Source organism: Akebia trifoliata, unplaced genomic scaffold (genome assembly GCF_017979445.1).
Source record: "Akebia trifoliata isolate Shusen 1 unplaced genomic scaffold, ASM1797944v1 Contig00491, whole genome shotgun sequence".
Lineage (NCBI taxonomy): Eukaryota > Viridiplantae > Streptophyta > Magnoliopsida > Ranunculales > Lardizabalaceae > Akebia > Akebia trifoliata.
Window position 1 is genome coordinate 22,567 of NW_028237031.1, and position 13,638 is coordinate 36,204.

A 13,638-nucleotide genomic window follows, 5' to 3' on the forward strand; every position below is an offset into this window, starting at 1 on the left:
CTTTAACATAGTGTCAAGTTCATCGATTTTTAATTTAATGTCAAGTTCACCAATTTTTAACTTAATTACTGTCGAGTTCGGCGATAATTAAATAAAAAGTGGAAAACTCGTTGTTGTAATGCAAATCAACTTTTTCATTTTTTTCAATTTCGATACTTGGTTAATCTCCCCAAAATACTCAAAAATGCATCAATTATGGTGCAAATCAAAAGTTGCGATGTAATCATAAAAAAAATTCAAATCTCAAATTTGTTTTTCAATATTCTTTTTATAAATCATCGAAAAAAAAAATACATCTAGATTTTCAAAATTAAGAGAATATCATTCTCCATTCGTCATTCATGATCAAACATCATCGGAAATGTTGGCAATCAACATTGAAAAACCTAACTATGTGAAGAAGATGAGAAAAAGGTAATTTGGATATTTTAAATACCTTATACATGTGAGATGAGGTCAGGGACTATTTAGAAAGGAAAAAAGTTTACTAAGGTGCTGTTTGTTTAACTGAAAAAAATAAATGCTGAATAGCATTAAGCACTGAAATTTATAAGCGCTGAATTTAAGTGCTGAAAAAATTGTTTGTTTAGATGCTGAATCATGTTTGTTACACATTGCTGAAGCTGATAAATTATTTTTGTTACCCTTGCAATCATATTATATATTGTTTGCATGTTTCAAATGCCTATTTCTTATCAAACACAATAAAATATACTATTTCTTATAAAATTAAAATACAATTCATTTTTAAATAATAAATAATACTCAAATCTTTAATTTATAAATAATAATTTCTATTTATAAAAGCCCACAAATTTCAAATTAAAAATAATAATATCATACAAGTCACCAAAATTTGAAATCAACATTAAAATAACTTAATTTTAGATGAATAATTTTCGATGGAAATAAAAGATGTGTAATTATAAAAGCACCCTATGAATTAATAAGGGCAACCCACACCATAGCCATTTTTTTTGTTTTTGTTTTATATGGATTAAAGTTTTTGGAATGAACAAATTTTTAGTGAGGATGGTTTCTATGGTCTAGAGATCATCCTCACAAAAAATTAGTCCATTTTGAAACTTCTAACTCGTTAAAGATAGTTTTCAACAAAAAAAAAAAAGGAGATGATTTACGATTCTTGAATTTTTTTTGATAGGGTTAGAAGTTTTAGGATGTGCTGATTTTTGGTAAGGATGATCTCCTCATTGTAAAGATCATCCTCATCAAAAATCAACTTATTCCAAAACTTTTAACCCATATAAGACAAAATAATTTAGCCATGGTGTGGGTTTATTAATTTGTGGGATGCTTATGTACTAATGAGGAGATCATCCTCACCAAAAATCAACTCATTTCAAAAAATTTAACCCATATAAGACAAAATAATTTAGCCATGGTGTGGGTTTATTAATTTGTGGGGTGCTTATATACTTATCCATGGGATATAAGAGGTAATATCATTTTAAGAATAAAGGCATACTTGTCCATGCTCAAAAAACGAAGGGCATACTTGTCCGTGTCGAAAAAAGCGAAGTGATTACCGCTTCAGCACTTTTTTTCAACATCAAAATAGTGCTGAATTTTTTTCACTTATTTTCAACAAAAGTTCTGAAAATATAGAGTAAACAAACACGCTATTTTGACAAAAAGTATTTAATTTAATTTTTTTTTCAGCAATAAGGCTGAAAAATAGCACAAACAAACACTGCCTAAATGTCCTGATAAGTTATAGAAAAAAAGTTAGGGACTATTATGAAAGGAGTCCCTTCGAGAGAGTCCTTTAAGTAATTTTCACTTATTTTTTTCAATTTTTCTAATCAACATGATTTTAAGGAGGTGCAATTAGGGGGTGTCAATGGATAGCCGAAATCCGAATTCGAATTCGAAAAATTGGATATTATCCAAAAATTTTGGATATCGGATTTGGATTCGAATATCATTTTTACATTCAAATGAGTTTCGGATACGAATTCAGATATTGCGATATCCAATTCGATAATATCCGCTCCAAAAATAATACATATATTATGTATTTCTGTTTTACAACAAAACTTTATATATGCAAATATATGGTGTTATATATTCGTGTCATACAACAAAATCTATTTTCAAATCTTTATCTTCTCAAACGAACCCACCTTCAACACAAACAACAGAGGACGTTAATGGTGGGTTTCCGTTTCGATCAAACTCCGTGACTAAGGTTTTCCCCGACCGGCGAGCATCAGGTATTCTCTCTCTCTCTCTCTCTCTCTCTCTCTCTCTCTCTCTCCAATCTAATTAATCAGAGTGATTTTTTGAAGGAAATATATAGGTTTCACTTCAAATATGCGAACTCTGACATGTCTACTCCGCCCGGCGAGCATCCAGGTATATATTCTCTCTCTCTCTCTCTCTCTCTCTCTCTCTCTCTCTCTCTACGATCTGAACCAGCTAGAGTTTTCAGATGAAATCTGTCGATTTCGACTGTGCAAACTCCGATCGGATCGGATATTATCGGATATCTAATATATTTTTCGAATTCGAATTCGAATGTTTGTTAGGGATATCCGATTGGATTCGAATTCAGATAGTATTTTTTTTTCGGATTCCAATTCGGATATAGCAGTATCCTATCGGATAGCTATCCATTGACAGCTCTAGGTGCAATTATAATTTCTTGCTTTTGATCAAAATGACATGGATTGTATTAAGTTTAAATGTTGAGGTGGGGGCATTTTTTAAATCCAATGAGATGAGTAAATTTTCATGGCAAGAAGAAGGCTGGTAAAAGCTATCAAGAAAAGAGCAATTGAATTTCAAAAGATTGATTTCAGGTTCAATTATAAGGAAACCAACAAAGTGGCAGACAATTTTTTAGCCTCTCATAGGACTTCTCTAGGTAGTTGGGTCTTGCATCCTATGAATCTTCCTAGTGAGCTAAGGAATATTATATGTAAGGATGCCATTGAGCATGCCTATGATGGAGTGTAGCTTCTTCTCTTCTAGTTGGGGGTCGGCCTAACCCCACTTTAAACTTCCAAAAAAAAAAAAAAAATTTAATCCCAATTTTGGTATTAAACTACTACAGTTCCACCTTCTCTCATTATAATGATAAAGATATAAAGGCATTCCGATCATTTTGTCACACTCAACTCAAATACCAGAGAGTTATTTTACTAAATAAATACCCCTAACTTATGCACACAACACTTTTTTAAAGTAAGGTTGTCAAACGCTAATCTAGCCTAAAATCAGTTTCCATTTCCTTTAATAAAATTTAGCTTCTGCTTCGAAAAATCAGAATTCGTAAATTATTGTAAGAAATTAATATCCTAATTTGATAAGACAGCTGCTATTAAAAGGCCTAAATTTACTTGTAACACATCAAACTAGATGTAAATAGCTGTTTACTTTCAAATGGACAAGCGCGGATTACAATAAAAAAAGATTGGTGTGTTGCAAGTAAGAGTTGATGTGCCAATAGAATCTCTCTTTGACGATAGAGGACTCAATAATTTTGTCGGTCAGGCCGCCTAGTACCGCAAATCACGCAAAACAATTAAGGTTGGTAATTTTCCTATTTAAAATTTAAAATATAAAAAATTGAATTTTTCATGGAAACCCTACTATATTATTTTCTTTACAATTAAATACAAACGACAAAGTCAAAATTTTCTAAAATAGAACTCATTCAAATTATGAATTTTATACCACAAGAATAACGTAATGAACTTTTGCATGTTTTTGACTTTTACCAAGTTTGATTAGAATGAGTCGGTGACAGAGGTAAATATTTAAGCTATATAAAGGGTTTAGATGGGTTACTTAAGATCACAAGCAAAATCAATTTGGTTAGCCAAGATGGCAACAAACAAAGGCTCAATGGCCTCACTATTTACCATCCTTGTAGTGGTTATGGCTTCTTTAAGCCTTCCATTTGAGACCAAAGCTGGCCACCATGACTCTTCACCACCACCTCCAATTCCTAACCAACCCTCCCACTACAAATCACCACCACCTCCAACTCCTGTTTACAAGTATAAGTCTCCTCCTCCTCCTCCACCACCACCTAAGGAGCACTACAAGTCTCCACCACCACCACCTACTCCTGTTTACAAGTATAAGTCTCCTCCTCCTCCTCCACCACCACCTAAGGAGCACTACAAGTCACCACCACCACCTACTCCTGTTTACAAGTATAAGTCTCCTCCCCCACCACCACCACCTAAGGAGCACTACAAGTCTCCACCACCACCACCTACTCCTGTTTACAAATATAAGTCTCCTCCCCCACCACCACCCAAGGAGCACTACAAGTCACCACCACCACCTACTCCTGTTTACAAGTATAAGTCTCCTCCCCCACCACCAGCTAAGGAGCACTACAAGTCACCACCACCACCTACACCTGTTTACAAGTATAAGACTCCTCCCCCACCACCACCTAAGGAGCACTACAAGTCTCCACCACCACCTAAGGAGCACTACAAGTCACCACCACCTCCCACTCCTGTTTACAAGTACAAATCTCCACCACCACCACCACCTAAGGAACACTACAAATCTCCACCACCTCCCACTCCTGTTTACAAATACAAGTCTCCTCCACCACCACCAAAGTCTCCCCCTCCACCACCTAAGGAGCACTACAAGTCTCCTCCACCACCTACTCCTGTTTACAAGTACAAGTCACCTCCCCCACCACCACCTAAGGAGCACTACAAGTACAAGTCACCACCACCTCCTCACCACTACTAAATAATCTATGAGAAACAAAGGTAAGCTTATTGAGTATTTATTCTTTTAGGCCTCCTTAATTTGAAAAAAATATATATATTGCTTTAATTTGAACCACTTCTATAAGAATCACGATTGAAAAATTGGTCCGGGAGAGTTTTTTGGGATCTAGAGAAACTTTTGGGGGCATTTGATGAACAATATTTCTCTCGACATTTTCATAATCTTATTAAAAGTTTTCAATATGGGCTATGGGCCAGAACTGTTTTACCAAAAAGGCTGAGTACTTTTCGAAATTACCTTTATACCTTCTTCTTTTTTTGTAAATCATACAAATTAACTATGGGTACCCATTTTTCTGAACTTTCCTTGATGCCATCGTTTTCAACTTAACAAAACCCTAAATCCTAAACATGGTTCTGAATTTTGATATTGTAAAAAAAAAACCATGATCTTTTTATTTGAGGGTTAATTTCATGAAATATACAAAATCGAAAATGAGACCTCAGGGAGTACCCATTGTGGTAAAAATAAATAATTAAATACTTGATAAATATTTTTAAAACATGGTTGTACCAGTATTTCCTGCCTCATACAGGACCATTTTTGTACTCTCCCCATTCGAGTCGTTATGAAACGGATCGATGAGAAGATCCCAATAAATCGTGTATCAAAGCAATCTTAGTCATAATTTATTTCCTCTATTGCAGGCAAGGAGGCCTCTTAGAATGGCGAAAATCAAATAAAAGGAGAGCTGAAGATTTTTGCTGCACCAGAAGAATAGTGAATCTCAATCTCCTACTAGTGTGTGACTATTGTTTTCTAATAATCATCGATCCATGAAAGAAGAGCATTTTTGATTAATCTCATGTAACGTAATGTCCGCGTGATTGTGCGGAGGCTGATTCATATTTATGCAATTTCCAACCTTTTGAGGATTAAATGGTTGATGCTTTTATATATTAACTCGTTGTTCTTATTTAATGTTCATACTGCTTCCATGTGTGGGCCCTATATCGGGAATATTTTAGACCATTTGTAACATGAAGATGTTCATCACCAAATATATATATATATATATATATATATATATATATTCTAGTGTTACTAACTATTATATATATATAAAAAAAATAATCTTAAATGATTAATGCAAATTCTTCAAATTAAAGTGAAGTTTTAGTGAAATAAAAGTATACCTAGAATAAATTGAAATTTGAAAATTTTTCCAAAGTGGTAGAAATTAAAATTGTTAAATTCCCATTTCAGTGCACAATTCTCTTTTTAGATACTATTTTCAGAATTAAAACATTTTACGTAAGTAAAAAATGCATTATTTTATAAAGTAGTACATATTTTTCCCACTTTAATATTAGTAAATGGTTAAAAATTCAGCTTTATAAAATGGTAAATGCATTATTCTCTGTATGTTTCATATTTAAAACAGTATATTCCATACTGGTCATGTGGATTCGATTTTATCTTCACCCTTCAACTCCTCGAGATCACCAATACACAAGTTGTTGTAGATGTGATATTTTCTTTGCTAGTTATCACCTTGGACGCACCAATGTGGTGGTACCAATGTTTTAAGGATTATGTTAATGTTCATTAAGAAAAAAAATATTGTTCAGAAAATTTTGGTTACAAAAATCTAGGATCCACCAATCACATGTGTCCATGTGTATTAATGGCATTTCTAATTTATAAAAGTACCCTTGTTAGTTACAAAACTACCGTTGTTTGCTTGACATGGCAAGCATTGAGGAGTTTGAGCCCTGTGAGCAAAAAATGACTTGTTTATTAAATACTACTTTTGTCTGATTTTTGTACCAAAATTACTCTCAAAAAATATATTTTTTGACCAAAAATACCTCTAGATGCTTGTGCCCAAAGTGAATTTAAGGCGCTAAGGGCACACATTAACAAGAGTTGTACCTTGACGAACATCTAATATTTAATTTGTGGATATTCATCAAGATTCAAAAACCTTTCTTATGGTGTTTCTGATAGAGTACTAGGTATGATGCACTATAATAAGATTTAATGCAATACACTAAATCATTATCTATGTGATTAGGTCAAGATTATTCTTCGATAATCCATTACAAGAATCCTAACATGGTTTATATAATAAAGAGCATAAAATATTAAGAAAATGTAAATTTTCTATATTTTACTAACCGAGTGTCCGGGCCAGCTTGCACGCACCACGACTAATCTCGGGGAGGACTACCACAGCAACCCACTACCATGGTCCCCCAGTTAAATCATGAGAAAAATCCAAAAGGAAAATCGAACCCGTGACGTGTGCCTAACCCACACTTCACGTACTCACCCTTATCTGAATCCTAAGAAATCTTGATCTAATCACATAGATAATGATTTGGTATATCATATTACACCTTATTATAGTGTTTCATACCTAGTATTCTATCATTTTCTATAGAATTAATTGATTAAAAAATAAAATAAGATCGTAAAAGTTGGGGTGCCAAAAGAAAAAATTATCTCACTATTTGTTAAATTTGATATATTTGTTAGTTTAGGATTTTATATAAGCCTAATCATAATTGTAACAACTACTAAAATTGTTGGAATGAGTATTATAATATTGAGATTATAAGTTGAGCCAAACCTTTGTAATATTTGAAGAATGTGTTTTAAGTTTTAATTGGATGTGATAAATACTTCAAGAAATTGGGGTGGAGTAATAAAAACATAAAGTGTTAATAGTAACTCTCTAAAAACTTTGAGGTGCCAATAATAACTCTCTAATAATTTTAGAAATTGGGCGTAGTAATTCAAATATTTCCACACACAAAAAATTATCATTATTTTTATATAATTATCACAAAAGTCAAAATAAAATAATATTTTTTTGATTTTTTCATGCAATTCAAACAACAAAAATAATTTTTCATATTATATCCAAACACTAGAAAAGAATTTGCTTGATAAATGATTTACCAATTAATATTTTTTCCGCAATCAAACACACCCTTATCTTCAATCTATCATCTTAAAACTGTCTTAATCCTTTGTAGAAATTACAAGACATTTGATAATAAAAAATCTCAATCATCACCTATTTCAAATTAAATTTATATTAAGGTTAAAATAAATTAATCTTACGATTGAAGATTATTGTAAAAATTTTGCCCAGGAGGTTAAAAACTTTCCTTGTTTCTTGTTTTTTAGTTTGGTTGATGGTTTGACGCATGGAAAATAGTTCATGTAAAAGAGTTCACTTATAATTGTCGGTCATTACGTAAAAGAGGTCAACCATGAAAAGGAATGTCTCCATCAAGCATTTATGAAGATGTTTTCCAATGCCACGTGTGATAAATTTTTGGAAAATGCTGAAATAACAAAAATAAAATAAAATAAAAAAGTTACTGCAATTCTGACAAATCTAATGAAATAACAAAAATAAAATAAAATAAAAAAGTTACTGCAATTCTGACAAATCTAATGTGGGATGTACACATAATTATATTTTCTCGTAATACAAGTAAAAACCATCTACGATTATGTATGCATATCCACGTCAAAATTGTGAGAATCACAGTACATCATGTGTCACCCTAGTATGACTCTAAATTTTTCTGTCCAAGCCCTTTGTGAATCTAGGAAACAGATACCAATTCGATTAATGTACCCAAAATTATGTTTAAACACAATGACTATTATTTGTCCCAAAAAAATTATAAATAGTCAATATTGGTGCCGAATTTTTTGTAAATTTAAATAGTCTCCATCAAGCATTTATAAAGATATTTTCCAATGCCACGTGTGATAAATTTTTCTGTCCAGGACCTTTGTGAATCTAGGAAACAGACTCCAATTCGATTAATGCACCCATAATTACGTTTAAATACAATGGCTATTGTTTATCCCAAAATAATATAAATAGTCAATATGGTGCCAAATTTTTGATAAATTTAAATAGACTGAAAAACTGTACCACATAGCATTATGAAGACATATTAATGCAAATTCTTTATCAAAGTCGGAAGTAAGGTCTATAGATTAGATTGATAAAATATAATTAAAAATCTAAGGCATACCTAGCAAAGGTAGAAAAAATGGTAAAACAAGAGACAATCTTATCTTAAACTTTAAAATTAATCTCACCAACTCTACCAAACCCCAAATCTGAAAACTGTATATGTCGGAAAATAATCTGGTGTGACTTTTCAAACTTTTCATATACCACGTAGCATTATGAAGATATATTAATGTAAATTCTTTTTCCAAGTAGCATTATGAAGGTATATTAATGTAAATAGTCATTATGAAGATATTAGATTGATAAAATTAATATAATTGAAAATCTACAAACCTAACAAAGGTAGAAAAATGGTGAAACAAGAGACAATCTTGTCTTAAACTTTTCTTACTTTTCATTTAGCTAGCGTTCAAGTTGGAAGTAGAGTTACACCAAGCATTGTACCCCGAGGACTTACACGGTGTAAGAGGCTGCTATGTTGCACTCCCTCTCCAACTTTCTTATTTATTTTATTGACTCACTCTAATACACTTAGGCTCGACTCGAGTTTTTGTGCATGGGTGTGATTTCACTAGTCAAGCCACCTGGTCCCGCAAATCTTTGGAAGTTAGGCAATTCACCTGCGAAGGAAAACTAATACCACTTTATTACTTGCTTAGCTTAATTTCATCCTGCATGCATTAATGTTTACAATTAAACAGAAATCAAAGTCCAATCTATCCTTAATGTACTTGTGATTTTTAGAAGAATACCTTAATGTACTTTTGTATGTTTTTAACTTGGGTTTTGTTAACCGGGTCACACATTAGGGTGTAATAAATACACTTTGGAAATTGGAATTTGAGGGTATTTCGATAAATAAAAAAATAAAATTAAGGGCATTTTCAGTACAAAATCCAATTTTCAAAGTGTATTTATTGCACTTTAACTTGTGCTCTTAGGCCACCATTAACAAGACCCTTTTAACTTTTACCAAGTTTAGTTAGGTTGAGAGAGGTAAATAGGAGTTCAACTTTGAAGTGGCCAGCCCGCTTCAAAATTTGAATAAAAACTCCTCATTACAAGACACGTGGTATTTTGAATTTATTCATACCCCGGCATTTTCAACAAAATTTGAAATTCATCCTTGAAAATTAATGCCATGTGTAATCCAATGGAGAGGGTTCCTTCAAAGATTTTCTCGTAAATAGCCAAACTATGCAAAAGGGTAATAAGATGGGTTTCTTAATATATATCATAAGCAAAATCAATTTGGTTAGTGAAGATGACAGCAAAGCTAACTACCATTACTCTTCCACCACCACCACCTCCAATACCCAAGAAATCTCCTTCTCCGCCACCACCACCACCCAAGGAGAACTACAAGTCTCCACTACCTCCAATTCCTGTGTAGAAATATAAGTCTCCTCCACCACCACCAAATTAAGGAACACTACAACATTATGTGGAAACTCAAATTTTGACAGGTTAACGGCCAAGAATTTTAGAAACCAAATTTGACAACCTAAGACTGTTGTAATATGTGGTATTCCCTAGATTCGACGGCCTAGAGCCCTTGAATTTCTATCATCCTCCATCATCAACATCTTCTACCTACAATTTGATTGAAGAGTAAAGTCAGTTTATAGGTGGCCTTTGGATTCCCAAAATGGTAAGGTTTCCAACAAAACTTTTGCTAAGGTCAATTTGGTCATTTTTCCATTTTTTTATTTTGGCTTGGGTGCAAGTAGAAAGTCCCCAAATTAGTATCACACCATTATATTATTAATATATGACAATAGTAATATTTTGATTTTACTATTTTATCTATTTTTCACTTATGATAGCAGCGGTAACATCATTCATAATACTTGCTTGACCCACCGGAGGTCAGTTGAGATGGTTAAGGAGGGATCTGGTCTTGACTTCAAGTCTTTTTTACGTCCCTCCACAATAATGTGGTTATTTAAATGGTATCCTTTAACTAAGTGTTAGATGGGACATGACACTTAGAGATTAATTCTGATAAATAAGATTGTCCCGTGGGCTGAGTAAAGTCTAATGGACCATGCTCAGCCCGCTAGATTCAGAGATACCTTGTTATTAAAAAAAATATATAACTTACTTCAAGACTATTCATTATTTTTTAGGAAAATTACTTAAAAGATCATCATGGAGGGACTTCTTTCTAAATAGTTCCTAAGTTTTAAACTCTAACTTATTAGGACATGTAATAAACTTTTCCTTTTTGAATAGGCATTGAACCTCATCTCACCCGTATAAGGTATTTGAAATATCCAAACTACTATTTTCTCATCTTCTTCACATGATTAGGCTTTCCAATCACGATTGTAATCATTATCGAAGAACTTTGATCATGAATGACAAATGGAGAATGATATTTTCTTAATTTTGAATATATATATATATATATATATATATATATATATATATATATATAATTTCAAGTATTTATAAAAAGATAATTAAATAACGAAGTTGAGATTTGATTTTTTTTTAATTTTTTATGATTGCATCATAACTTTTGATTTTCTGCCATAATTGATGCATTTTAGGCTGTTTCGATGAATTAACCAAGTATCGAAATTGAAAAAATAGAAGAAAAAAAAAATGATTTGTATTACAACATTAATTGTTACCATTTTTTTATTTAATTACTGTCAAGTTCGACGATAATTAAATAAAAAGTGGTAAACTCGTCATTGTAATGCAAATCAATTTTTTTATTTTTTCAATTTCGATACTTGGTTAATCTCCCCAAAATACCCAAAAATGCATAAATTATGGTGCAAATCATTTTGATATTAAACTACTACGACTCCACCTTCTCTCATTATAATGATAAAGATAAACAGGCATTCCGATCATTTTGTCACACTCAACTCAAGTACCTAAGAGTTATTTTACCAAATAAACACTCCTAACTTATGCACACAACACATTTTTTAGGTATAGTTGTCAAACACTAATCTAGCCTAAAATCAGTTATCCATTTCCTTTAATAAAATTCAGCTTCTGCTTCGAAAAATCAGGATTCGTAAATTATACAAAGTATCTTTGTAAGAATTTAACATCCTAATTTGATAAGACAGCTACTATTAAAAGGCCAAAATTTGATTGTAACACACCAAACTGGATGTAAATAGCTGTTTACTTTCAAGAGGATAGGTGCGGATTACATTCAAAGAGATTGGTGTGTTGCAAGTAAAAGTGATGTGCCAATAGAATCCCTTTTTGATAATAAATGACTGAGTAATTTTGTCGGTCAGACCGCCTAGTCCCGCAAATCACGCAAAACAATTTAAGTTGGTAATTTTCTCTTTAAAATTTAAAAAATAATTGACTTCTGCATTGAATCCCTACTATATTATTTGCCTTACAATTAAATACCAACGACAAAGTCAAATTTATCTAAAATAGAACTCATTCATGAAGGCTCTAAAAATGGCTCTAAAAGAGTGGAATAAAGAATCCTTCGGAAGGGTGGATACGCAAAGCAAGGAAATTCTTTTGAGAATTGAAGATTTGGATCGTAGGGAAGAGTTGAATCCGATTTCGATGAGCGAAAGGTCAATGAGAGCAAATCTTCGTGAGAAATATCAGCGGCTAGCACTTATGGAGGAGATCAGTTGGAAACAGAAATCCAGAGTTAGATGGCTTAAAGAAGGGACGGCAACACAAAATTTTTTCACCGCATGGCCAATGCCCGAGACAGGAGTAACCATATCACAAGGTTGTTTGTGAACGGGGAATGGATGGAAGGTGATGAGGCGGTAGCCAAGGGGATCGTAGATTTCTACTCGGAGTTATATACCGAAGGGGTTGCTAACAGACCGAAACCCGATCTACTTCAATTTGATAGAGTTTATGAGGCACAAGGCGAATGGTTGGAAAGACCCGTTGAAGAAGATGAGATATGGGATGCTATCTCAAGCATGAAGAGCGATAAAGCACCGGGGCCAGATGGCTTTCCTGTGGAATTCTACAAAGCTTGTTGGGAAATCATCAAGAGTGATTTTATTGCTCTAATCAATGAATTTTTTAGAGAGGGAGTGCTGGATCGTGACTCCAATTGTACATTCATTGCTCTAATTCCAAAGGTGGTGGGGACTGAAGATATAAAGGACCTGAGGCCTATTAGCTTGGTGAACACTAGCTACAAAGTCATCACGAGCATCCTTGCTAAAAGATTGAAATGGGTCATCCAAGGGCTAATAGGGTGTAATCAGAGTGCATTTGTCAAAGGGAAACAGATTCTGGACGGGGTTCTAATAGCAAACGAGTGCATTACTCTAGACTGAAATCTGGGAAAGCAGGTGTGGTGTGCAAAGTGAACTTTGTGAAGGCTTATGACCACGTCAACTGGCAATTTTTGGAATATATGCTGGAGAATATGGGCTTTGGCAGGAAGTGGATCACATGGGTTATGGCATGTGTGACTTCCCCTTCTTATTCGGTCTTAGTAAATGGAACGCCCCGCGGATTCTTTAAGAGTACGAGAGGCCTCAGACAAGGAGACCCTCTATCTCCTTTCTTGTTTATCATAGTCGCAGAAGCTTTTGGGAAAATGATGGAAAGAGGGGTAGAGTATGGATCTTTCTCAGGGTTTTCAGTTGGTACAAGCACTGTTTCTATCTCGCATCTCCAATTCGCAGATGATACTCTAGTATTCCTGGATGATTCTATAGACCAGACTAGGAGATTAGGCGGATTACTTTGTTGCTTCGAAGCGGTGTCAAGTATCCCAGTAAACACGAGGAAAAGTAAGGTTCTCCCAGTCGGTTTGGCTAGATGTGCAACTCTTCTGGCAGTTTTGTTGGGTTGGCAAGTAGGTAGTCTTCCCTCTTCTTACTTGGCAATGCCTTTGGGAGCCCCCTACAGGAGGGTGGCGATCTGGGACC

At 33.5% G+C, this 13,638-nt stretch overlaps 1 protein-coding gene across 1 annotated transcript; it reads left to right on the plus strand.

Annotated features, from left to right (window-relative positions):
- The first annotated feature begins 3,813 nt into the window (after positions 1-3,813).
- On the plus strand, positions 3,814-5,704 carry LOC147381445 (uncharacterized). Its single transcript, XM_086430402.1, has 2 exons — positions 3,814-4,766; positions 5,436-5,704. Exon 1 carries the CDS (start codon positions 3,850-3,852, stop codon positions 4,744-4,746), a length of 897 nt encoding a protein of 298 aa, XP_086286528.1. The 5' UTR covers positions 3,814-3,849; the 3' UTR covers positions 4,747-4,766; positions 5,436-5,704.
- The last annotated feature ends 7,934 nt before the right edge of the window (positions 5,705-13,638 follow it).

What these genes read in the sequence shown, in the direction of transcription:
- LOC147381445 (XM_086430402.1), top strand. Translation starts at nt 3,850, where the DNA reads ATGGCAACAAACAAAGGCTCAATGGCCTCACTATTTACCATCCTTGTA.